This window comes from Microtus oregoni, unplaced genomic scaffold, assembly GCF_018167655.1.
Source record: "Microtus oregoni isolate MIOR12 unplaced genomic scaffold, Mior012 000002F_ref0000024, whole genome shotgun sequence".
NCBI classification, from domain to species: domain Eukaryota; kingdom Metazoa; phylum Chordata; class Mammalia; order Rodentia; family Cricetidae; genus Microtus; species Microtus oregoni.
Window position 1 is genome coordinate 71,448,720 of NW_024543061.1, and position 27,525 is coordinate 71,476,244.

The 27,525-nt window shown below is 44.6% G+C and overlaps 1 protein-coding gene and 1 non-coding gene across 3 annotated transcripts; both read right to left on the reverse strand.

Annotated features, from left to right (window-relative positions):
* Positions 1–608: 608 nt before the first annotated feature.
* On the reverse strand, positions 609–24,705 carry Ybx3 (Y-box binding protein 3). 2 transcript variants are annotated; one of them, XM_041636904.1, is made up of 10 exons: positions 24,326–24,705; positions 20,722–20,785; positions 19,767–19,800; positions 17,018–17,107; positions 15,252–15,374; positions 11,797–12,003; positions 6,140–6,231; positions 4,102–4,273; positions 3,514–3,612; positions 609–1,156 (listed from the first exon to the last, which is right to left on the reverse strand). In XM_041636904.1, the coding sequence occupies exons 1-9, from the start codon at positions 24,561–24,563 to the stop codon at positions 3,547–3,549; spliced, it is 1,086 nt and encodes a 361-aa protein (XP_041492838.1). In that variant the 5' UTR covers positions 24,564–24,705; the 3' UTR covers positions 609–1,156; positions 3,514–3,546. The 2 variants fall into 2 exon arrangements, with proteins under 2 accessions (XP_041492838.1, XP_041492842.1); XM_041636908.1 differs by lacking the exon at positions 11,797–12,003.
* On the reverse strand, positions 16,247–16,381 carry LOC121443908. Its single transcript, XR_005973724.1, has one exon. It is a non-coding gene; the product is annotated as a small nucleolar RNA SNORA70 (small nucleolar RNA).
* Positions 24,706–27,525: the final 2,820 nt, after the last annotated feature.

The following is a 27,525-nucleotide window of genomic DNA, read 5'->3' on the forward strand; positions in this document are numbered from 1 at the left end:
AGGCTATGGGCACGCAGGGGTTAGGGCACAACTTGTTTAGACGCATCCCTGAATGAATAGCCAGAGGTAACTGAGTACACATAGGACATGACTTGATGTCAAAAAACCTCAGGTATAAAGTTAAGACTCCTTCATAAATCTACAGAAAATTAACAACAGATCTGAAACTATACACCTCAAGGTCATCCAGCGTCTGCTCTGATGACTGGGCAGGAAATAGCCTGTGACACCTCATCCTACCCACTCCCTACCAGAAACAAACTTATCTCTAGGTCGCATATTTCAAAGACACCCACCCAGTTCCTATGACCTCAAACTCATGACAAAACATAACTTGTCTGTGTTTGGCTCAACATTTAACAGTAACCAATGACCTGAACGACGTAAAAACAGGAAACTATGGGGTTGGGATAGTGGTTAAGAGCACAAGCTGATCCCAGCACCCATGGCAGTTTACAGCCATCTGTAACTCCTTCACTTCTAGGAGATCTAATGCTCTCCCATGTTTAAGGTCACCAGGCACACTAACATACACACTTGAGAGAGAGAGAGAGAGAGAGAGAGAGAGAGAGAGAGAGAGAGAAGAAAATACACACTAGCTTCAACAGTTTTTCCTTTGAAGGTAAAAATTTTATTTTTGAGGAACTTGTTACTGCACATTTCAGAGAGAGCTATGTAAGAAAGCAAATTCTCCCCTCAGCCTAGGAATAAATAAGGGCATAAATTCTCATCTTAAATCATGACATTTGGAAGTTTAGCACCAGCATCCAAAATAAACAACAAAGGAAAAAGAGCATTTACTATATATTTCAGATTTCTTTGGTTGGGGCAATCCCCATGTGGTATTAATATTTCTTCTTTTAATTCATATTACCAAAACAGTAAAAACCAGGGAAAAAAAATATAAAGCTAGTGGTTGCTGAAACTGGGGAGGCCGCTCTCCTGCGCCTGTGCAGGTTCCTGGGACGCAGCTTGATGGACACTTGCTGGCTCCATTCCCTTTGTAGGTGTTAGTTTCGTAGAGAATAGTAAACATTCTAATGTCCAAATCTTGGTTAGTCTTCCATTTTATTGCTTAGATGTTTCTTTGGTGTTGGTAAGGTCGTGGGTGTGCTTTTTGCCTTGTTTTTGAATGGTCATTAATTCTTAAGGTCACCTGTAAGAAATTAAAGTTAACCTTAGCAAAAGTGATATACAATAACCAAAAAAAAGTTAGGACAAAAAAGCAAAAATTATTTTTCATACAATTCAAAATTATTTACAAGGCTCTAAACCAAGGATACATCTTACACAGATAACACAGGATGAAAATTCTTACTTTCTGGTGAAATACTTTTACAAAGTAGAAAAGTCTGTACAGAATAATGCACATGAAAAGCCTTGTATGATGATGCCACCTGGAACTTCCCGGCATTGTGGGGCTTGCTGGCTATAGCCTAACTCTACACACAACACAGTGGGTTAATGTAGATCTGAAGAGCGACTGTGTACATTCTGCCTAAAGAAACAAGGAAGGCTACAGACAGCCAGCACAGCAGTGTGCTCTTTGGGGAGAGCCAACTCCAACCCCACAGCACTGCACAGAAAAGCTCATTATAAACCCAAAGCTGCACTCTCAAAAAATGCCATCGGCAGAGTGGGCTTTACAGTGCACAAGGGTAGAAAGAAAAAAATACATAAATATCAATTAGAAGGGTTGTAGGTAAATCCAGGTGTGGTAGCACATGCCTACAATCTGAACACTGGACCAAAGTTCAAGACCAGCCTGGACAATGAGTTGTAGGCCACCTGGAACTAAAGAATGATTACTAGTCTGTCTCCTTCATTGTCCCTGCCCCACAAAAACAAAACCCAAGACCAAAATCAAGTATGGTCTAAACTTTTAGCCCAACTCTCTGACAGTTGCTCCTCCCTGGCTACACTTCAATCTACACAAGACTGACAAGAACTTTAGCAAGACAGAAAACGTGTGATCCTCACACTGAGGTGCTACTCTTTCAATCCTATTCTAATACCTCAATACTTCAAGCACTCCCGTGACAGCCCTAATCACCTGCGTCTGCTCTCTCCAACAACAGCAGATGTCAACGAGGCAGGGGATAAACTGCTCAATCCGTAGTCCCCGAGTAGGCCTCACTAGATCTCACACCACACTGTACTGTCTGTCACATTATGCTGATCAGTAGATAGGCAAAGAGAAACCAAGTTTATATTGCGGGTAACAGTTCCCTGGAATTTAAAACCAGGATCTGGTAGGGGACCATTCAATTATCAAATTGAGCCCAGTGTGGTGGTGCATGCATGTCATCCTAGAGGCTCACTGAGTTCAGACAGCCTGAGCTATACTGTGAGAATCCTTCTGTCTGTTTGTTCTTTGAGGCAGGGCCTCTCTATTATGTAGCTCTGGCTGTCCTGGAACTCAGTCTTCCATGTGCTAGGAATAAAGGTGTATACCAGCACACTTATCTACTAAGATTGTCATAAAAACCAAAGCAAAACAATGACATTAACTAGTAGGTGGCAAAACAGCACAGAGTTTGCTAGGTGTCCTTGTTGGGGAAATGGCTCAGAACAGTGCCTGCCACAAGAATGAGGACAAGTGAGATACCCAGCACTCACAAGAAGCGGGTGGCAGGGGTCCATCTGCAGCCCTAGTGCCCTATATTAGACAGAAAGGAGGATCCCTGAAATTCAGTGGCCAATGAGTCTAGTCAAGGGGCTCAGTGAGACCCCGTCCCAACAAATAAGGTAGAGAGCAAGAGGAGAAAATGACTTCTGCTCTACACAAACACACAACAGCCGACTTGTCAAACCAGGTACGTGGGCACGAGCCCATAAACCCAAGCACTTGGTGAAACTTGAAATAGGATTGCCTCCAGTTCAAGGGAGCACATACCAGGCCAGGCAGGGTTACAAAGCAAGACACCACCAATCAATACATACATAAAAAAAGAGTTAATGGCTGAGTAGTTAAGAGTGTTTGCTACTCATCCAGAGGCCTTGAGTTTAGCTTTCAGTCCCAACAATGGGTAGTTCCTAACTGCCTACTCCAGCTCCAGAGCATCTGATGGCCTCTTCTGGACTCAGTGGGCACTCATACTCACAAGCACACATCACCATAAAGACAGACACATATAGACTTGTTGAAGGAACTTAAAAAATGATATTGCCTAAATAAACCAAACATAAATGATAAAATTTGGCTCAGTGGGTAAATGTGCTTGATGTGTAAGCCCTTCTGTTTCATTCCCAGATCCCATGATCAAAAGAACTTGAATAAATTAAGGTTACCTTAGAAAAAGTGGAGATTATTAATTCTGTCTCATTTAATTTTTTTCCTTTTTTTAAATTAAGAATTTCTGTCTCATTTATACCTTAACTTATTCAAATAGGTCAATCCCAAATATACTGTGTGGCCAACCATCCCCATCCTCCATCTCCAAGGTACAATGGAGACCAAGGATGGGCACAGTGGGATCACAGGTGACACCTGTGACAGAGAATAAGGCTCACCCTGCTGGTGGTGAAGGTGCCTGGGGGCCAGGGTCACTCGGCACTGCTCTGCTCGGTGGCTGGAGCTGGGTTCTCAGTTGGTGCTTCACCAGCCTTGGTCTGAAACAGATCAAAAGCACAACTAAAATCCTTCAGCGAACTGGGTTTTAAAGGGTAAAAGGTCTCAAAAGAGAATTTTCTCACCTAGGCAAACAAATAACAATGAACATTTCCACTTCTCTTTTATGTGTAAGTCAAAGATTAAGTACCTTCTAGTTGGCCAATAAATACCCCTCTCCCCAGAGTACATGGCACATAATTGCTGTCACTTTGTACTTGTTCACTATTGATTTCCTCCTCTATTCACTGCTGTCCTCATCCTGAGCCCCCAATCACTGCTAGTGTGATTCCTCCAGAGACCACGGCCGAGTCAAGTCACACATTCAGCTGTGGAACAGGCAGAGCATGTTCTCTAGAGATGGACCCTAAGCAGAACACTGTGCTTTTAAGGACCCAGTGTCACACACAACAAGACCATCTTTAGGATGATAAAGAAGATGGTACAACTAAGGATGGTCTGTGTATGTCCCTCCTGGATGCTGGCTTTACCTCTTTGCCATCTTGTGAAACAGTGTTCAGGGGACGGGGGCGGCGCCGATAGTTGTAGGGGCGTCGGAATCCACGGCGGGCAGATGGCTGGTTTGGGCCATTGGCAGCTTGCTGATTCTCTTTATCTTCAGCCTCTCCAATAGCAGGGGCAGGTCGTGGGCGAGCAGGTCCCCTAGAGTAGGGAACAGAAGCTACATGAGAACACATACAGTGTGGCTAAAGGAAATGTGTGGGCAGGGGTAGGAGTGGGAGGGATCTCAAGGACATAGGGTTGGTTTACTATTGAATCAAGTGATTAACAAGTACTTGCTGAATGAATCATCCACAGACCAGACCTGCAGATGCAATGAAGTCTTGGAGAAAAACCTTATTTCTCCATTATTTTGCTCCTTTACTTGTTCACACATTTGTAGTAAACAAGCACACAATAAATAGATAGGGTCCTACAAGGCACTCTGATAGGCACCTAGGGTAATAAAAAGTATGGCCCAGGATATAGCCTCCACAAAAGATGACCCAAGCCAAGACCAACACTTACTAAATCAACCATGTAAGTAAGGAAGGTCATGGTACAAATAAATCCTTCCCCAATATATTTTATTTTGTTTTAATAAATCCCTATTGCTAAATTAAAAGATACAGGTTGGGTATCCCTCGCCCACAAATTTAAAACACTGAATTTGAAATGTCTGAGTGCCAAAAAAACATTTAAAAGGCTTAACTAACACAGTGGAGCATTCTGAATGAGGATGTTCAACCAGTGAAACACATGTCAATGTTTCTAAGTCTGAAAGTGGCACCAGTTCTGATTCCCAGATTGTAGATGGGAGGAGGGGCAACATGTAAGGCACACCAACCATCCAAAAAAGCCTATTAGTTCCCCCACCTCAGGGGTGAGAAGAAACTGACAAAAGCCTCTATTACGAAGCTTCCTCGGGGAGATGGCTCTAGGTGGAGAGTACCTGCACTCCAAAAGCATGTCCCGTGGCCTGCCTTCCATCCCTGGAAGCTGAGGGAGAGATCTGTCCTCTGATCTACTCACACATATTGAGGAACACATACAAAGGATACTTAAGGTTGAAACCAAACAAAACAGTCACCCAAAGGATGTCAGGGACTCTAGCCCAAATGAGGCCTTGAAAGAGAAAACGCACATGAAAATGACCCACCCTTCACTAACAGTAATGACAGTAGGGCTGACACCCAGGGTGTACGGAGGGCACCATGATCATTGCCACAGATCATCTGTTCATTTAAACTTCTCATCACTGAATGACTCCACCAGTTAGGTATTTGAAACAGGGCCTTCCTGCTAAGCCCTAATGGGTCTGGAAATCAGAAATCCACCAGACTCTGCCTCCAGCTTTGGAAGACCACTGAAAATGTCCAATGTATAGATCTGGCAGCCATAGCAGAGTACAGAAACATGTCAAAGGACATACAGCTACTAAACTCTTTGATTCTTCATGGGTTATGGTGCTCCACAGCCAGATTCAAAAGCCCCAGTAGACTGCCTTGATGGCTAAAATATTCAATCTCAATTTTCCTCCATTTCTGACACACAAACTACTCATTGATTAACGCTTGTTTAATTTAGTAAAAATTAAGCATTAAGCCAGACATGGTGTCAAACACCTATAATTTCAGACATGGAAGGCCAATGGGTGAGGCATGATGAGCCCAAATTTAAGGCCAGCCTAGACTACATGGTAGATATGAGGCAAGATGTGGCTACAGAGTAAGACCTTGTGTCAACACAAGTAAAAAGATTTATTTATGTGACTTCAAGTTGCAGGCCATTACCAACAGTCCCAGTTAAAGGAGAACAGCATTTTGACGCTAAAGAGTAAAGTATCTTAACACTGTGTGGAGCCCTGGGCTCTATTCCCACCATTAAAAAAAGAGAGAAACTTTTAGGCTTATGACCAAAGTCACCATATCTTTCAATAATAAACAGCCAGGAAACAGACCCACAGTGCCCTCCTCCACCCTGCTGCTCCTCACTGGCTATCCTCAAAACTGTGGCAATCACTCCTACCTGCGGAATCTTGGGCGGTAAGTTGGATTCCGATGAACCTGGAGCTGTGATCCCTCAGGGACTCCGTCCTTCATCTCTCCAATCTCACCAGCCTAGAGAAGGCAACGACAGCTGGAAATGAGTCAGGACACAGGGCAAGGAGGGTCAAAGCACATAGGCACGTGCAGAAAACTGGCTTTCAAAAGCAAACAGACTCAAGGGCTTCGTTATCCGGCCTGAAGCCAATCACAACAGCCCGCTACTTACTGGTTATTTTTATGAATGACAGGAAAGGAAAACTCATTCCTACCCCAACAGCCTTTCTCCACTTCCTTAGCACAGAGCACTGAGCTTTCCACAACATTAAAATCTGACCCTATCCATACTGAAGAGACGATTTTAGAGGCTTCAGCTACAGCTGAGCTGGCACAGCTCTCACCCTACACATGCAAAGAACTGGTGCCCAGCACCAAAAAACAAACACAAAAACTCACTTTATAAAAGGAAATGACACTGTATTTATGAGCAATGAGACTCATTCAACTGCTTCAAACTCAGATGCACTGACCCATTAACTTATACTCGTTTTCCTTCCATGCCCCCACTGTCACATGATAATATCTGTATGACCCACAAAAGTCGCTAAGGGTAGGATTTAAAGACTGGGTTCAACAAAGTACTGACAAATCTTAAACATAACTTTACCTATAGCTCTTCTTTGTAACTTTTTCATTTGCTTATGTCCCATAACACTTAAAAAGTACAATGTGTTTTTTTTCTATTTAGGGTATGTGTGGGTGGGGGGACAAGGTACGGCAATGCAGTTTCAGTTAGCCTCGAATGTGTGATCCGTCTGCCGCAGTCTACCAAGTGCCAGATTTACAACTGCATAGCCACCACTCCCAGCTTCAAAACTCCTAGGATAATGAATGGTACCTGCCTCTAGGACTAGCAACCTGGATCTGCACCCAGAGACCCACATGAGGGAAAGAGAGTGCTCGATCAGCAAAGTGCTTTCCTTGCAAGCTGGAGGACCTGAATTTAGATCCCTAGTACTACTAATGTATAAAGCCAGGCATGGACCTGTAATCCCATAAACAGAGAGGCAGAGACAGGCAGATCCCCGGAGCTCACTGGCCAGTTTCAATGAGATCCTCTCTCAAAAATAAAGTAGAGGGGGTTGGTGAGATGGCTCAGAGGTTAAGTACACTTTTTGAATACATGTAGTGGCCCACAACTACCACTAAGCCCAGTTCTGCCTCCAAGGGCACCAGGTATGCATGTAGAACAGGCAGACAAAACACTGTTCCCACACACATGCACAAAATAGTACTCAAGTAATAGTGATGTAGAGATCAATAGAGGAAGACCCGTCATTGTCCTCTGACCTCCACGTCTACATTCACACTCATAAATCAACAACCCATCCCAGTCAGGTATGATGGCACAAACCTGTAACTCCACAACTCAAAGGACTGAGGCATGGACATCACTGTAAGTCCAGGGTCAACCTAGGCTATGCAATGAGACCCTGTCTCAAGAACAAAAACACGTCCTTGCCCCTCCTCAGAACCAAATACATCCTTCACCTTTTTAAGATAAAAGAAAAACGAACATTTCCATCATTTGTGAGCACGCCCACTAGTCTCCTTATGATTAATTTCTGTTTTACCCTGGATGACGGCTTCATGTTCACGTTTGTTCTCAACACTTGAAACAGACTAACCCTATTTATCTCCACTCTACCTCTGATTAAGGCACATGGGCCTCTTGAAACCACACTTACCTCTTTCATTTTAAAACAACCACAATGGGACGTACAGAACAATCCTCAGACTACATTATAGTTTTACCAGGTGTCAATGTCCCTTACAGCAAGGTCTACTTAGAATCATGTATTAAGTTTATTTATATTTCTTTTGGCTGGGATGTTTCACTTTTCTTGGCTTTCATGAGCTGGGCATCTAAATTTGGGTTACATTACATTTAATTCATGTATCGCTGATAGGAAAGGTCCCCACTGAATGCTCTGTAAGACAAGTCCCTTCACAGCCTGTAAACGTCCTATTCCTCAAATGTTTCCTATGGTCACCTATTTATTTCACCTGTATGGGCTCATAGGTTTCCATTTTACTCATGAAGCTATGCTCCGTTACATTTATTACTGGCCAACAGGAACCCCTACATTCTGGCTCACAGCCTCTTGACAAGTCTCCAACATTCTTTAAAGTACTTCCTGCCTTTTTGGCACAGGATGCTAAAGGTTTGCACTGTATTTTCTCTGACCCAGCTCAGACAGCCTACATTTCCAGAAAGGGGCTTCTTTCTGTTGAAGAACTGCACCCAGAAACAACAACTGGGGATAAGGTCCCTTGCTTTGGGGTCTTTAAGTAGCCATGCACTCACAGAACATACACATGCAGTCCAACATGTTACATGTGTATGCCTACCTTCATCTGCCTCTTCTAGCACCTTTGTCCAGAACTTCTTCGTATGTTAAAAAGTGGCAAATGAGGCTGGGGAAACTTTAGCACCATAAAAGGAATCAAGAAAACTACCTTGCCACGTTTCCACATTTCTCTGAGCTCCTTTACAGATACACTGGCTACAGAAAACCCAGCCCCATCATCATCAACCATCAGGAACATCAAAGAGCACAGCATGCAGCCTCTCTTCCCACTTCCTGACACAGTTCAACTTCTCACCATAACACTCCAAGTTATCAGACCTGACCATCAGTCTCAGCCTCACTTCCTCTAAGTCCCAACTTCTGTAACAGTTCCTCCCTGGAATATCCTCCAAGAATGTCCCTTTCCACAGCCCTTTGCCAAGCAATATTCATCCTCTCAGTCTCAGCCCTGACACCGCATCCCTGGCAACCCTATGGCATCTGCAGCTCCCTTCACTGACACTCCGCACTCTGCTGTCCTTGGTGCCATTGCGCTGGTGCACTGAAATCTCTCCACAAAAACCACAATCCTGTCACCTACCACACCTTAGATGACACTTTCCTCTGTTCAGCTACCCTTGACCTCTGACTGCTTTTTCTGCCAATCTTGTTACAGAAGAAAGGCTTTCAAAATGGTTTCAGCTGACTCCTGTAATTCAATCTTTCTTTATTCTTCTCATATTTTTGCTGAAGTCCATGAGGTACCAACTCCTCACACCACATATTCCTGAAATTATCAAACATTGTCTGTTTAAAGCACTACCCAGCCCTGACCATGGAGCCTCACTTGCTCTGGTAGTGCATTATCTGACTCACACATGCACTGTTTACCATGGTCCATCTCCTTGATTTGCTCATTGCCCCCAATAGTCAATCAAGAATAGATAATGTCACGATGCTCATTCTTGGTTCAGATGCCCATCTTTGTTTCATCATGCTTACAGCAAAAGGTCCTTACTAAGCTTTGGTGGGAATGACCTGTCTTCCCCAACATCTCATCCTGCTCACTTCCTCCCTGCAGTTGCTACCAAACACATGTCTGCCTTTAACATCCTGAACACTCCAACGACAAAAGATAGGCAGAAAATATAGTGATCCATTATCATGTGTGGGGGTACATGATGTATAATTGTTCTGTTTTGTTGCTTTAGTTTCTCAAAGCAGGGTTTCTCTGTGTAGCCCTGGCTGTCTTAGAACTCTGTACACCAGGCTGGTCTCCCAATTAAAAGCTGGATTAAAGCCAAGGAACATCATGCCCGGCTATTTGATGGGTTCTTGCATCCCACCATGTTTGAAACAGGGTCTTTTGTTGTTGGCTACTGTGGAAGTCAGGCTAGTTGGCCTGCAAGCTTGTGGAGCGTCTATTATGTTTGTCCTCAATCTTCCTGTAGGAGAGCAGGCACTACATATGCACACTGCCAGGCACAGCTTTATATGGTTTCTAGTGATTTGAGCCTGGATCTTTGTGCTTGCATGCCAAGAGTATTGAGAACTCTGGTCACCAAAAGTTTTGATTTTTAAGAACATTCAAATCTCTTTATTTGTAAGAAAAGCAACAAAAACATGGAAATCACACTAGTTATTTCATAGGCTGCTGGTAAGATGAAATTAGAACTGATTTCAAACATCTGCACCTCGTAGGTGCCACGGTGCTGTTTGCTTTTCTCATCAATGACTCTCTTGAGTTCAGGGGCCAAATACACACACCGCCATAGCTGGTTACTGATAACCCTTAAGCATTGCACAAACACTACTGCTCCATGGAATTTCACTCTGCAGTAGGTATTAAAGCCTTTTCTAACTGAACTTAATAGTTTTTAACTACTCTAGAGATGTACGCTTGCTTTTTAAAATAGTTTACGGCAATGCTATTAAAGATGCCTAGTTACATGTAAAAACATGTTTACTAAGTTTTCGATTTCAGCTGTTGATCTGGCTTAAGGGGACGTAGGAATTATGTGCCAAAACTGAAGTGGTATACAAGAAAGACTCTTGCTGCAGACATCTACTGTGTGTTTTGCTTTCAATGTGGAATGGCTATGGTTGGCAAGCATTACACACAACCACATGCAGTTCCGTGTTGCTGAGAGTAAGCATGCTGCTAGGAAATCAGCAGTAAGTCATATGACACTCTATGGCACCAAGGAACCATTTTGTTCTGGTCTTCAGTAGGGACTATCCTCTTTCAAAGAGTGAAAAGAATCACTATGGTCTCATGAAGCATACCTCATACATGCCAAACAGGAAGTCACTGCTAAAGCAATATAGCCAATGTTACAACTCTGCTGACTACTCGTGCCCTCATTTCCTAGAAGCCAGAGTGCTGCCCTGAAGACGACTACTATGCCTCGTGTACCCAGTGTTCCCATCCATCTGACACGGCCTGTTATTTTTAGCACATTTGTCAGGAGCAGCTGTTGAAGCGTTAGAAGGGGAAAACAAGAAGCCTTGTAGAAACAACAGTCATGCATGATGGGAAGGGGAGGATACAGCAGAGACTGAACATAATGTTCAGTCAAAACACGTGGGGGTGGAGTCCAAGCACACTAAGACAGAAGCTGCAGCTAGTAATAAATCAGGACCCAAGCTCCCCAGGAATGGAGACACTGCTGTCAAGCTTATTACACATTCACAAAAACTCTACCCACTTCCAGCACTCAATCTGTAGATTCTTAGCTTGCCTGAAAACCAGCACTTTGATCTAATTTAACACTTTACATTTTCCAATGTGCTCTACCCTCGTGTTTAATAGAACATTCTAGTAAAGGCATCTGATGTCGCCATTCAACAGTGAGCAACCATTTTCTCAAAATTTTAAATAAACAGTAGTGAAAACAGAATTAAAATTTAGGCCTTTTTGGAGATCAGAGTCTAAGTCCAAGTTCTTACACATATCACCTGTCTCAACATGTAACACAGGCTAGTCCTCAAGACTCCTTCTGCCTCAGCATGCATCACCAAGCCTAGGAGGTTTTTCTTACACATTTACAAACTAGATACTCTATCCCATTGTCCCATATGATTGATATTCATATTTATGATCTATTTCAAAAAACGTTTCTGTGAGTGTTCTCAACAGGCAGAGCGGGCCTTGCCTCAGCTTTGATAGTATGGTAAGCTGCAAGCAATGTGTTACTTCTGGTAGCTGGAGTTGAAGGAGGAGGAGAAGAAGGAGGAGGCAGAGAAGGACGAAGGGTGAGGACTGCTGAGAAGTCCCGGTGCATTTTACCTGCATTCTGTTGGGATGGGGAAAGACCCGTGAGCGACGGTCAAAGGTCTGTCCCACGTGGTAAGGCGGAAAACGCCGCTGCCGGTATGGAGGGCGATACTGGGGACGGCGCAGCTGATTCCTTGCCCCAGAGAACTGCCCATCAGTGGCAGGGGGTTCAAATCCTTCACTGCTGCCGCTCCCTTCCTCCTCCTCCTCCCCAGCGTACTAGCGAAGCAAAGAAACAGAGTTTCAGAAGAAGTTACAGCCAGGCAAGAACCAAAGAATACCACTTAGGATGGCTATCACCAGGAAACACCCACAACTCCCAGAGCAGTGACCGTTCATTGTGTAGACACAACACTGTGCAGACACAGGCATGTAGATTGCCTGGGATAAACTACATGGAGATTAAAGTAATCTATGCAGGTAACATATCAAGCAGCAGAAAAGCAAGAGCAGTCAATCTATTACCAAATCTACTGGCACTGAATTAGAACAGCCATGCTACACTGTTTGTCTCCTTTCAATGCGTCTCCCAAATTTACCCAGCATGGAAAGTCAAGAACTGTCAAGAAAAAAATAACTTTATGATGTCATCAGCAGATCTGACCCAGGCAGTATGCTTCCTAGGGCAGCTGGGTCTCTGAAAGCCCTCCAGGGGTAAGAGAGGCAAAGCACTCCCAAAGTTCTACTAAGACGTTCATCTCTCACCAGCATACGGTGGGATCTTCTAGCATACAACGGCATGCAGTCCCTCAAAAGGCCAAACACAAAACAAAGAATCCGACTATCTTCTATTAAACTATACATCAGAGACACCCAACGATGCAGTGCAATGCCAGTCGGCCCTCCCGATTTGCATAGGATTTTCAATTAAAATGTTTTATCGCTATGTAATAAGTTATTTTAAATGAAATATTTTAAGGTAATTTTAATGTCTAATATAATAGCAGTATCAATACCATCAACGATTCTGGAATGTTTAACACCAGTTAAGCCTAAAAGTGGATCCAAAAATCAAAAAGCTTGAGGGCTAGAATGTATTGTATCCTTCCTTTGAATATCTAGAAATAAGGTTTAATTGTTATACTAACCATTTCTAAATATAGAACTTAAAAGGGGATTAAATCACTCATTTTCCCTCTATTCATCATTATTTTAACAAGTCAAATGAACAAACACTCAAGAATTTATTACATCAAATCTCATTTAAGCCAGTCTTATAAGAAATACCTGCAATTCCTTTAAGGTTAATTGAAAATTAATAAGCTAGTAAACTGTCTCTCTTAGAGGAAGGTTTAAAGCTTCAAACCATACCCACAAGCCCAACTAAACTCCCCACAGAACTGGTTTGGTCTAACCTCACAAACCAACAGCATGGTTCCCTGGGGTACTGGGGCTTAACTCAAAGGCCCATCCGTGTAAGACAAGCACTCTACTACTTAGCTATATCCCAGCCCTCTTTTTACTTTTCATTTTGAGACCGGGTCTCAACTAAGTTACTCAAGCTGGCCTTGAACTCACTCTGTAGCCCAAACAGGGCTTGAACTTGCGATCCTCCTGCCTCAGCCTCCCGAGTAGCTGGGATTACAGACCTGCGCCACCAGGCCTGGCTCATTCTACTCTTTATAAAACCTGTATGAATAAATGATGCACAGTTATGTAAAGATATATTTTGCATAGAAAATATTCACCACATCAAATTTTGAAGGCATAACTCTTACGCTCATGCAGCTAAATCTTTCCTAAAGATCTCTGCGAGGCAATCACAATAGCACCACCATCGCTGACTATACTTGGAGTAAGGACAGTAGAAGATTCCATATAGATAATGATTTATCTTTTCTAGCTCTTGGAGGGTACAACCTTTAAAAAATTTTTACCCAAGATTTTCTACCACTTTTACCTCTGAATTGATGTAGACATCAAGCTGATCACAGTTAGAGATCTGGGCCATGAACAAACAAGTTAACATCACAAAGCCAACTGCCCATCCCTGCCCCTCAAAGATTAATACACCCAAGTGCATTTATGTGGAAGCTAGAAGCTGACGCTGGGTGTCTTTCTCAGTTGTTCTCCACTGTACTTTTTGAGACAAGGACTGTCACTGAACCTGGAGCTCATGAATTCAGCTAGACTAGCCAGATGATGAGTTACAGGGACCCACTTGTCTCTGCCCCAGCACTGGGGGCTACACACATCTGCAACAGCACCCAGTAGGTGCTGACTTAGGGTCTTTATGTTTGTATGGCAGGTACTTTGAACTTTCTGGTCAGTCCTCCTCACTTTTTTTTTTAAACAAAAAACAAAAAACAGGAAGAAAAAAAGAAAAAGAAAAATATAAACAAAAAAATGTAAGGAATACAACACAAACACGGGACAAGAGTAGAGGACAGTCTGGAAATCAGAAGCACTTAGAAAAAGATGTGCATCTATCAAAATGGAGGCAAGTATTTTCATCTGTAGATTTTTTTTTCTTTCTTTTTCCTTTTTTTTTTTGAGACAAGGTCTCACTATGTAGCCTTGGCTGGCCTGGAACTCAGGAGATCATCATCTGCCTCCCTCAGCACCATCCCCCATGTATTGTGATTAAAGACAAGAGTCATTCATCATGCCTGACTAATCTGAAGATATTTCGTTCCTTTGAGATTTTTCTAAAGTTTCTCTTTGTATGACATAAGCAACTGCCACACTGTGCTAACTCTGACATAGACACAGGGTGCTGGCACCAGGATCTACTTCCACAAACATCAAAAATGTATAGTCTTAATTCAAATCTAGCAAGGTCCTTCCTCATGATCACAATTGGGTTCATAAGGTTTACCTTGAGAACATTCCTGTAAACTGAGCCAAGAATGCTCCGGCCAGAAAATGCTTTTACCTGAACTGAGACTAACCCAAAGAACTACAAACCAGTAACCACTCACCTCTTCCTTACTTTGAAATAAGAGCACAAGGCTTTCCGACATAACGTAGGCCCTTAACTGAAGCAAGTCGTTAGCACTTCCGTGGCCAGCATGCACTGAGATTCCCAAGATATCCCCGACTCTTGCTAACTAAATGCCGACTTTCTTAGAGGCCAGCTATCTCAGCACCAAGGCAGAAACAGCTTGCAGAGCTGGGATGGGGAACCCCAATCCTGGTGCCAGTGAATACCACAATGAGAATCTGGCCGAAGAGAAAGCCTATGGACATCCTGACACCTTAATTAAGCCTTCTGTTACAAGACACTCGATTGTTACTTGTCTCCAAGTACATCCTAAAAGGTACAACTTCTGACTGTCACGTTTTCAATAGCACAGGTAGCCTTAAATAAAATCTGGGCACTAAAAAAATTCCCCTTCAAAGAATAACCATGTCTCTTGTATCTCCAGAACACGGCACCTTCAAATATGGCACTTATCTATTCCTATGTTCATCTTGTTTTAAACATGAGAGTATTTGCAATCAGTGATTAGGGACAGACAACATACATTACGGGGAGGTCCACGGCGTCTGCCATAGTAGCCGCGTCTGTAGCGGCGCCGATCAGCAGCATAACGACTCCCTTCTACAGGAACTCCATCTGGACCAGTCACATTTGCTGCTTCAGCACCCTGAGGAAGGAAAGAGAGGCTCTCCAATTTTCAAAGAAACCAAGTAACTTCCTCCAGCAACAGACAACTTTTATGTTAAGAACTCCGACTGTGATCCTAAAAACACTGCTTTTATCACCTCAACGAGAGTGCTGACCTCTGTAACTACACACCTATGGCTTGAGAAGCCCCACCTCCTTGTCTAGTCAGCCAAGTTTAGGAGCAGCGCACCTCTTTCAGAACACGAATGAATGACTACAACACACACCAATGGAAGGGACTGAAATGCAGTGAAACCTACTGCCATACCCCGAGATACCATCCGGATCCTGACTGCTCCAGCTGTTCTCATCAGCTCTGAGTTACTATTTAGTGGGAATCATCTCTGAGCTTCACAAAAACAGAGACGAAAAGGCCCTGACTTAGGAATAATCTCCACACACAGCCCTCCTTTAGGTCTTTTTGTTATATTCTTGACAATGCCTTAAGAGTCTTTCTTCTATCCCCAGGTGACAGGGACAGAAGCTAAGGACAGGCATGCTAAGCACAGTATTCTAACACTGAGCTATATCCCCAGTCACCACACCACCAAATCCACCCACAACAAACCTGTATGGAAAAGGTTTCTTTGAGATATAGGATATTCTAGGGATCAGAAACCTTCAACCTGTCCCATCTGTGATCTCAATCACTTCTTCTCTACTGTGCAACTAGGTGCAGAGGACAGAACGGTTTGGCCAGTGTGAACCCCAGCTACCAAGAGGACAGAATGGTTTGGCCAGTGTGAATCCCAGCTACCCAGCCCTGGCTTTTCCCAAAGTCATCCTGCATACCTGTCTCAACCCTAAATTCTGAACACTGTGAGATTAGAGACAAGAACACCAATTGGAGAGCTTTGTCTCCTAGGTCCCTTAGAGCAACCTATACAAGGAATAGGCTGCATACACTACCTAGGAGGTTGCTGTCTGCAGCCATTGCACACCAAGGGTCCACCAGGAAAGGAACCCGGTCGGCTTAATTGGTTGCATTTAAAACTTTTCCAGCAGGGAGGTGAGAGGGGTGTACTTCTGAGGCAGAGTTTACTGTATGGCATAGGCTGGTCTTACAATCTGCAGCGTTCCTCCTCCTCCAGTCTTCCTAGTGCTGGGGTCACAGGTGGGTACCACCATGTCTGTGGCACTGGGAACTGAAACATGGGCTGCATGTACTCTACCAACTGGTCTACATGCCTGACCCAAGACAGTTCGTCTTCCAAAGTAAAATAGACTTTAAGAAACTAGCATTTATTCCTGAGTTCCTTTATAAAACAAGAAACTAAAATATATAGCATACAAATATTTATAGTGATATCCAGTAAGATATATCCTTTAAAAAATAATTTATTTAACTTTATTTTATGTGATTGCTGTAAACGTGTCAGATCCCCTGAAACTGGGTTACAGACAGTTGTAAGCTGCCATGTGTGCTGGGAATTGAACTCGGGTCCTCTGGACGAGCAGCCAGTGCTCTTGACCACCGAGCCATCTCTCCAGTCCCACCAGTAAGATATTTCTGTCTCAACTTCCTCCTATCATAAAAAACCTAAATATTATTTCACTAGGCTGGAAAGCCACTTGTACAACAAAACTGTGGGCTGGCACACTCTTCCACTACCAGCTTCTCACCTTTTCTCCTTCAACCACATCAAATTCTACAGTTTCTCCATCTCCCACACTGCGCAGATACTTGCGTGGATTATTCTTCTTGATGGCGGTCTGTCAAGGCAAACAGAAAACTCCAATGAAGGTACATTCCAATACTGAAGGTATCCATCAATTTCATGTTAGCCAGAACACTATATCTGTATTTTACTTAAAACAAAACAAAACCAACTCACACTTCCATCACCTTGCCATCTCCAAAAAACACTCTATATTACATTGTACATTTCTTTCTTGGTTTCAGGGTGCTTTAAAATGTATCCCCAGTAGGTGCATTAAGGAGATAGTCATTCTTGTGCACTCTGTCACCCAGTCAAGACACTAAATCGGTCAGTTACATCAAGCCAAGAGGCTCCTGAGGTTCTGTCTATGGCTCCTTTCACAAGGGCAAAAATGCCTACACAAAACCTTATACAGACACATAACCAAGGTTTGGGTACAGATGTTTTATACGCAAAAGAAATTTTTGGCCTCAAAAGCTTTTTTAAACGGGTGGCAGGCTGGAGTGATAGCTCAGCAGCTATGAGCACATACTACTCTTGCAAAGGCTTTAATTGGGCTCTCACACCCACTATGTGAAAGATAACTATGACCCAGAGGATCTGGTGATTCTTCTCGTCTCCACAGGCACTGCACTCATGTGCATATAACTACCCCCCACGCACATAAATAAAAAGAAATGTATGTGTGGCTGAACACAGTGATGCATGCTTGTAATGCTAGCATTTGGGAGGTAGAAGCAGTAGGATCATGATTTCAACAATAGATTCTCAAAAATAAAGATGAGCTTAGTGGCTCATGTTTGAAATTATCAACAGTTGGTGGGGGGCAGGATGAGGCAAGAGGAACATTATGATCTTAATGAAGATCATTATGATCTTGAGGCCAACCTGGGAAACAGAAAATTCAAAATCAGTAAGAAATTGCCTCACAAGGTAAATAAATAAAATGACTCATTTTTTTTAAAAAGGAGTAAAATATCAAGGAGATAAATGTTTATGACCATAGATATTATGGTAATATAATGATAAACAAGGTAATTTCAGGAATGACGACGTGTAACCTGGTCTCATGCACTATCCACTTCATGGATGAGGAAACATGAGGTCAACAGGTGACTTATCTGAGTTAGCAGGCTCAAATGGAGGAATTCGTATCTCTACATTATCTCTGTAAGTTCTCAACATTTCACACCTCACATGCCAGCTATCAGTAGAAAACTTGAGAAAGATGCTACTCCTACCAGACATCTGCACCTACATCGTCTACTTAAGAAAAGGCCCTTTCTCTTTTTCAAATACAAGGAGAGAAGAAACCTCAACAAATTTCCACTTCCCTGGCTGGTCATCTCTAAACAGTTAAAGGGCTGGGGAGTCTCTATGGAACTAGGTCAACCTTATTTTATAAAGCGATTAGACATGGGTAATCCAGCCTTCCTCTACTCTGAGTAGGAGCGAGAAAAGACGGGGGAAAAGTGAGCCAATAGGGCAGAGACCTCACCCTCTCCAGAAGGAGGCAGCTCAGGACAGGATGTATGTACACACAACACGAACATTTAGCCATTCCAAAAAAACAGCCCCTCCCTGCCGGCTCGTTCCCCTTTTCCTGTTAAACTGGGCAGGCCTCAACACACTGAGGTGACTCACCACACAACCTCATGGGGCTGGAATCGGGTCATTAGCTCACAGCCTAGGAGGCCTACACCTAGCATGGAAACCCCTTTCTCCCAGCAGTCACTGAACAGGGAGCTTCTCCCAAAGGCCATTAACGTCCAGATGTTACCATCAACTTCCTTTTCAGTGTGTTAGGACTTATCTTAACAAATCCACTCCAATTATCTAGATGAACAGAAACGTATTCCACAGGGCAAACATGAAGGATGGAAAATACAACTATAACTATAGTCTTTATACGTGGCTATCCCCAACTGCCCACCACACAAACCCAAACATGAAGGAACAAGTACAGCTCAGCAGCCATTGCAGGTCAGTATGCCACTGCCACACTTTCTCATCAAGACACTGACAGCGGCATGCCTCTTTCAGACTGAATATACAAAAGGAACAGCAAGAATAGGCGTGATTTCTAATCTACTCTATAAAGCTAACAATCTAGGATCATAGTAAAGAACATCTGAGGACCGAGACACATGAAGTAGAGTTCCATGATACCCATTTGTTCAATTTGTTTCAAACAGAAGGGAACTGGAGGGGGTTGAGGGATGGTCCATAGAACTAGATTATGTGCTGGACATGTCTGAGTCAACAGGAGGGAGAACTGCCTAAAGAATGGGAAGAGTTCTTATATCTCAGACACACATCTAACCTTCTGCTTCTGGGTAATGTTCACGAGACTAATGAGTTTTATCTACCACCACGGGCTCAGGCAAAAGCCAGGTTGCTCTGGCCAAACCACCAAGAACCACACAATCAGGCCAGTCAGAAGCTGACATGGAAGCAGTTGTCTGGATAAGGACTCCTAGGCTCTAAAAACCAGAAAATGGTTTAACTGAGTATAACTTCATTCAAACTTGAAAAGGAACAACACAAATGCTTGAAATCCATTAATATGATGGGATATGAAGGTTTATCTACCACTCTTAGTAATGTTGAACTGAGCGCTGATTCCAAAAAACCAAAGGAGCTCAAGATACTGTAATCATTTGCCGAACTCACACAGACCATGTAAGTATCCCTTCTAGAATCCCTCTTACCTGGTGTACAAACACATCTTCTTTGGTGTCATTTCTGTTGGGAGGCAGAAAAAACAATCTCACCATTAAAGGTTCTAAACATTCAGAGAGGCTTCAAAGAACAAATGTATTGACTGAGATCTCAAGACCTAAAAAACACAACCTCTTAAGTAGTTTGTCTTTTCAAAACAGATGCCTAGTACCAATTCCATAACCCCCATCTCTCCCAGATGCCCCCTGACTGCACCCCATTGCAATGCAGAGATCCAAGCACTGGATTCCACACAAACACCCCTTTGCTCTCATGTCTTTCTCAATCACATGCTATGTAATCAGAGCCCTAAGTTTCCCTCCTAGCAAAAGCAAGACAGTCAAAAGGACAGGGCACAGCTGTGAACTAGGCTCTCCTTACACTGAAACTTAAAACAGCCCTCCCACTACCCCACCCTAACCTCCACCCCACCCAGACAGATAGGGAAGAAAATGGAGGAATTGGTTTTTAAAAAGAAGGAAAGAGAAAATCGCCAAGACCCTGTAAAATACATCCCCATGTCTCCCAGCGCCTGTGGTCAACTTCACTGCCAAGTGGTCACAAGGGAGCACGGTTTAAACACTGGTTTCCTCACAGGACTTGGACCAAACCAGGGCTGGGCTTACAGCCCCAGCTCAGTTACTCATTACTGTGTGACCTTAAAGAAAGCTGCTTAACCAGGTTCTCTTTTCTCCATCTGTGAAATTATGGATATAACTAAAGTCCTCCCCATTTGACTGTAGTTTTCATTTCTGCGGCCTTCTAAAGGCTAGAGTTTATGAATGTTTTTAAATGTGTCTCAATATAGTCACCAAAAGCTTAGAAGAGAATGTTTACTGTGCTTAGGAATTTCAAAATGTAAATATACAGTCTATTAATAAAGTAGGACAATGGATTTGTAACTGCCATCGCTACAAGGTGGGTACAAGACACACAGACACATACCGATTTATAAATCCATATCCATTTCTGACGTTGAACCATTTGACAGTGCCAAGGACTTTGGTGGCTAAAACAGGATTAAGCAGATATGTTAGCACCTGACCTACAAAGAGATAAAGCTCATATCACTAAGGTCCTGGTATCATTACACTAAGCCTAAACATCCTTGAGTAAACCATTAATGGCTTAATCCCCCACTACCATCAAAAAAAAAAAAAAAAGAAGAAGAAGAAGAATGAAGACTGTGGAGAGCTGTGATCATCACCTAGTACCCAGGGCCTCGAGGAGTGGTCACGTGCCTGGACAATTCTGTGGTAATCAAACTAAAAAAGATGGGTGAGGGAATGCTAGTGAAAACTCAGTTCTAAGGCACAAGTGGCTGCACGTGCCTATAAACCCAGCACTTGGGAGGTGAGAGTAGCAAGATCAGGAGTCTGAAGCCAATGTGGGCTGCATAAGACCATCCTTACAAAATAAAAAAGCCCAGGACATTCCAGGGCTTGGCTCAGTGGTAGAGCACTCAGCATTAAGCAGGCAACAGTATGATCCTCAATACAAAAGTAAAGCAACAACTACGAAAGGACAAAAAGAAACACATTCTAGTTATCCACTCACACATATTTCCTATGAGCACAGGGAGTCACTGAGAATGTACAGATAGCTGGGCCATCTTATCATTTTCATACTCTGAAAGACTAGGCAAACTTTAATAGGCAACACAGTAGCTCCTTCTTAGTAATCAACCTACAAAGATATAAAGAAACTTGTCTGGTAGCCAAATGAGGACTGCTCACCAGTCCAGAGTAATAATAGAACTGATGCTGTCTCATCCCACTTCTGTACTTGCCATCCAGGACACAACAGGCCCTTTTCACATCAAGGTCTCTTCCCTGCAGTCTTCAGCTGCTGAGCAGGGGACCCTTGCATGCTCTACAGTCAACCTGATTACTGTCTCTAGTCTGTCACGTCCAGGTTAATTTCTCTACAAAGTCTCACTTGAGAATTCATGAAGAAAAACAATCTAAATATTTTTTGTAGATACACATTAATCTTAAACTATTCCAAACATGACTGCTGGAATCTATGGTAAACGCCAAATTTAGTATCTCTAGGAAATAGACAGGTCTAAATCCAGGAAACACACAAGACTATCTTCTAAACTCAGTCAAACAGAAAACCCGGCAAGATGCACTTAAAAAAAGGAAAAAAAAAGGAAAAGCTTGGGAGCGAACGGTACAGATCTAGGCTGCCTCGCAGACAGATGATGTTGTTCCGCCTGTGGCACAAGGGCAGGCTTGCAAAAACATCTTAGCTTTCTTTGAAAAGCTATTCAGCCTTTAGTTTTAAACCAATCTAATTGGTGCTGCAAGGCAAGGAGGGAAAATTGAGGCTTCAGGTGTCAACACGCAAAAGAGGCCAGGTTTGGACGAACAAACAGCATGACCTCTATGTCAGGCGAGGCTTTTGTGTTTCTTTCAAAATCTCTGGACCTATAGATAGACTCTTAGAGTTTCTGACTTTGGACCTACAGACAGATGCTCAGAGTCCCGAAACAAACCACCAGAGAAGGGTGACACTAAGCTGGGTGTGGTGATGCACACCTGTCATCCCAGCCCTTGAGAGGTGGAGGCAGGATGGCAAGGAGTTAAAAGTCCTCCTCTGCTTCAAGGTGAGTGAGGCCAAGGCCAGCCTGGGCTACTTAGTAAGACCGGGCTGGAAAAGAAAACAGAAATGCAAAACCAAAAGATGCATACAAGGAAGGTGAGGGGCAAAGGCAATGAGAACATCACAAGGGGAAAGATGAAAAAGAAAAACCTGTTTTCAAGGCTGAAGGTGTTTACTTCTCAAAGTAGATTTAAAAATACTAATTCAGCTGATCAGTGGTGGTGCACGCCTTTAATCCCAGCACTTGGGAGGCAGAGGCAGGCGGGTCTCGCGTGAGTTGGAGACAAAAAAAAAAAAAAGACAAAAAAAACCCTAGTTCTCCAACTATTTCCAAGGACTTAATATAACCCAACAAACCCACTCACACTGTTAACTACTACAAACATCAAGCACCCAACAAGAAATTGGTGGAGTTCCCCCTCTCCGGTTCCTTTTACTCATGTAAACTGTTTTCCCTAAAGGACTACATGGTGTAAACCAAAGTTAAGGCCCCTTTGCAAAGACCAGAACGAGAGCATCCAAGATCAGATATCCATTTCAGTCAGCACTGGGTGCAGAACACTTTGGGCATCCATGTGTCTGCTTGGCACAGGAGATGGCAGACCACAGCGGACAAAAACAAACAGTGCTCAAGTGTCAGGTAGAAGGCTTGCCCTTCATTTTGATAGTCTGGGCTTTTGTGTGGCAGGATGAAAGACACCAGACTCATCACTAGGTATCTGGTAGAAACAGAATTAACTGTTGGAGATTGCGGAAATTAACCTTCATTTATCGGCTCCCTCCATCTCCACAGACATTATCTACCAGAAGTGCAAGGATCAAGTGAAAACCTGTATGATCCCATCTGCCCTCAGTAAGGTATCATTAAGAACCTGCTTTGGTTAGCAACACTGGGTCCTTTCTATCTTTCATTTTGTGTGGAAGTGTTCCAAGCAGCATCTGGTGGAAAGTACCACAATGCAACACTCACAAGACCTTTAAGGAACTTTTTTGGTGCGGATAGGGAAAAAGAAAAAAAAAAGCACGGAATTTGGCAGGAACTGAGTTTGTAAAGCCTTGGAAAAACAAGAACCAAAGGATTGTCTAGAGTGGGCAACACCGAACGGTGTTCTGTTTCTTCCACATTATCCCTTCAGCTTTCTTGCTAAATGGGAGAAAGCTGGGAGGGCAGGCGAGCCTAAACGGCCCCACCCAGAAACAGTGAACATTTTCTGAAGCATCCCACACCATCTGTTAACTTTCCTGTTTCGGAGAGCGAACCACATGCGCCACGCACACACCCTTCGGGGAGCTTATCCGCCACCCACCTGCTCTGCAAGCCCTTGGAAAGCCTCACACCGGCCGTTCCTTAAGGAAGATGAAGACAAAACCAACGGCCACCGTTGCAAAGCCTCTGCCCCCATAATCCAGTCTCCACCTTCCCGTTTTCCTTCCAGTTACAAGTCCCAAGGTAACCATGTTTTGGACACACGTCCTACTCCACTTCCGACCAAGTTTTTTTTTTTTTTTCCCCAGCCGCCACACCACGTGCGTTCCCACAGTGCAGGGAGATGGAAATGTGCAGCAATTGGTGGGCAATGGAAGGCTCCTTGCATCTGTGCCACGGGGAGGGGTGAGGAGGGCGCCCGCCCCAAGTTTCCCGAGACATCCCTGTGCCGGCGGCATGTGGCCGGCAGGAGCATGGCGGCTGTCCCAAACCCACGAGGGAAGGGCGTCGGGGACAGACACCTGACCCTCCCAGGCATGGGGGGGAAAAAAAAGCTAAGTCTTCCCAATTCACCCCGCCCATCCCTCCCCAGAATCCCCATCTTCTCCCCAGGAAACGCGCTGCTTTCCGGACCCACGGCAAAGACGCCAAATCCCGGCCCACGTGTCCCAGCCCGCCCTGCATCCGCGTCCATCCTCGCCCGCCGCCTCTCCGGGGCTGCACCCGAGGACTCACCGAGAACTTTCTTCTCCGCGTCCTCGCTGCCCGCGGGGGCTGACGAGGCCGGGGCGGGCCCGGGGGCTGCGTCTCCGCCGGGGCTCCCCGCGAGCAGCGCGGCGGGCGCCGGGGCCTGGGGCGCGCCGCCGGCCGCCGGGCTCTTGGGCGCGGGGTCCGGGGGCGCCGCGGCGGGCGCGTCGGCCGCGGCCTGCGGGAGCGTGGTGCCGCCGGTGGTGGCCTCGCCCGCCTCGCTCATGCCGCCTCTCCGCTCTCTCCGGGCACCTCGGTGGCGGTTGGCGGCGGTTAGCGCGGTGGCAGTCGCGGCGGCCGGCTCGCTCTCGGGGAGGCCGGTGCGGATCGCGCGGCGGCGGGCGGCGGGCGGCGGCGGCGGCGGCGGCTCGAGGGCGGGGGGCGCGCGCTCGCGGTCTCGCTGGGTCTCCCGGCCCCGAAGATGGCCCCGCGCAAGTGCTCGCGGGCGGCGGGCGGCGGGCGGCGGGCGGCGGACGGGCAGGCGGGCGCGGGGCGGGGAGAGGGTGGGGAAAGCCGGCGCGGCTGCTCATTAGCATTTAAAGGCACCCTCGATTCTCGGTAAGGCTTTCCCCGGGCTGGCGGTCCCAGGGATGTGGGCTCCCGGGCTGGATCGCCTCAGAGCCGAGGGGTATCCGCCTCCACGAGACATCTTTCATCTGAGCCTGCTTCTTGGAGAGGTGGAGTGGGGCAGTCACACGCCTCTCAAGAAAAAAAAGAAAACCTCAAAATCCTTTATATTTGCGCACCCAGCAGCCACCAGAAACTATTCTGGGTCCTGCGATTAGGAACTAGAATAACCCGGGCGCAGAGGCTGGCTCACTCCGGTAAGACTAGTACTTTAACAGGTACAGACAGGACCGACCGTCACCGTGAGTTCGATCCTAGAATGGGCTTCTGAAACCGTGCCTCAACTACCCGTTCTTCCAAGAAACAACACGGAAACAAGGGACTGGAGATGTAGCTCAGGGGATCCAGTGTTTGTGTAGTAGGCACAGAGCCCTGGGTCTAGGAGTGGAACAATTCGAGGTTATCATCTGGAAAAGAAGTTTTAGGGCTACATGAGACTCTCCAAACAGGTGCATCCATGCACGTGTGTGAACGCCCCTCTTCCAACAAAACAAAACTGCAATGAAATTTTAAGGCCCCATAAGCGACTCCACAAATGAAAAATCAAAATCTAGACCTTACAGAATTACCGCAAATGCGGGGTTTACACCAGTTAGAAGCAACAGATGATAATAAGCAGTTAGAATGTATTAACCTACTTTGAAACAGTGGAATTAATCCACATCATGCCTTTTGTTCCAATGGCTGTAATTAGCTTTAAACTGGTGAAAGCTTGAGCAATTGAGAGCAGGGCCTGCAAGATGGCTTAGCAGGTGAAGGCTTGTAAAGGCTTGTGTCTCAGCCTGGCCACCTGAGATCCATCTCAGGACCTACCTGATGGAAGGAGAAAAACTCCCTCAAGTTGTCCTGACTTCCACAACTGTGCTATGGTAACAGCATGCTGCCCTGACCCCCTATTAATGGGGGAAAAATGTTGCTTTTGTTGTTTGTTTGTTTTTTGAGATAAGGTTGCTCTGTTTTATTCCTGGCTGTCTTTGAACACCCTCTGGAAGGCCAGAGTAGCCTATGAGATCGTCGTACCCTGCCTCCCTAGTGCTGAGAATAAAGGTGTGTACCATCATGCCCAACTTGATAAACAATTTTTTTTTATTTTTATTTTTGAGACAGGATTTCTCCATAGCTTTTTTGGTTCCTGTCCTGGAACTATCTTTTGTAGACCAGGCTGGCCTCGAACTCACAGAGCTCTACCTGCCTCTGCCTCCTGAATGCTGGGAATAAAGGCTGCGCCACCACCGCCCGGCTTGATAAACAACTTTTAAGGCAAAAACAAACACACAGACAAAAACCTAGAGTCCTCCCGGACAGCTCAACCATAAGCATTCCAGTCAAGGAGCATACATTACCCTTTACAGAGTGATGCTGAACACAGGACCAAAAGACTGAGACCCATACTGAGGACCATCTGGAATACAGGGCCATTTGGCTCCAATAGCTCAAATGGTGCCTACCCTTAGTAGCCAAATAATTATACGCCAACCCCTCAGTGCCTTGGAGCTGCCTACCTTTATGAGAGTTTCCCAAAGGCGCTGTGACAAGAGGATGAGTTATCATACATGATTTCAGTGTCTGGTCCAAAGTTTTCAAGTTCCCTCTTTCCCCAAGTATTTACCCTCCTTTTCTCCCTGGAGCCTGTTGGTCATGTCCATGTGCCATCAAGATGGCGGCTCTCAAGTGGAACTCCGCTCCTCCTTATACTTCCACCGGTTAGCACAATTCCCAGCCTACACCTTGCACACAGTAAATATTTGCAAAATGAAAACAGCAAAGACTAGATTGTTCCAAACTCATGTACTTATCAATGCAGTCATCAACGGAGTCCATCCATGACACATACAATTTTAAAAAAATAATTGTTAAGCCCCGATGTGATGGTGCAGGCCTTTAGTCTCTGTACTGGGGGAGGCAGAGGCAGGCAGATCTCTGTGAGTTTGAGCCCAGCCTGTTCTACAAAGCCAGTTCCAGGACAGCCAGGCTGTCACACAGAGAAACTGTCTTGAAACAGATACACAAATCAACAAACAAAAAAACTAATTGTTGGGTGGGTAGGGGAGATGTTTCAGCAGGTAAATGTACTCGTTGCCACATATACTGCTGACCTGAGTTCAACTCCCCTAACATGGTGGAGGGAAGAACCAACTACAGGAAGCCATTGTCTGTCTTCCAAACCTGTACTGAGGCAAACATGTCCTCATGTCACCCACCACACACACACACACACACACACACACACACACGATAAAAATAATTAAAATATTAAAAAATAAATAAAGATAAGTTCTGGACAGGGTTGTAATTTCAGTCCTTGAGAGGCTGTAAGGAAGATCATAAATCCAAGGCTTGCTTGAGCTACATAACTAGATCCCATCTCCCCAAATAAAAAACATAAATCAAAATAAATGACAAACCTTAAAATGAAAAATATAGTTCAATTATCTTAAAATTAAGTCTTCAATGTTTAAACACTGCATGATCCATATTGAAATCCAATGAAAATATGAATGACATGTAAGGATTTGCCACACCTGGCAATTAAAACATATTCACTGTTAGAAAATAACTCC

Bases quoted from the DNA above. Each gene is read 5' to 3' on its own strand.
- Ybx3 (XM_041636904.1), bottom strand. From the start codon at position 24,563: ATGAGCGAGGCGGGCGAGGCCACCACCGGCGGCACCACGCTCCCGCAG. The intron at 20,786-24,325 runs GTGAGTCCTCGG...ATCCTGTTTTAG, and splicing joins CGCGGAGAAGAAAGTTCTCG to CCACCAAAGTCCTTGGCACT. The intron at 3,613-4,101 runs GTAAAGCCAGCA...GATCTGTTTCAG, and splicing joins TTTCACAAGATGGCAAAGAG to ACCAAGGCTGGTGAAGCACC.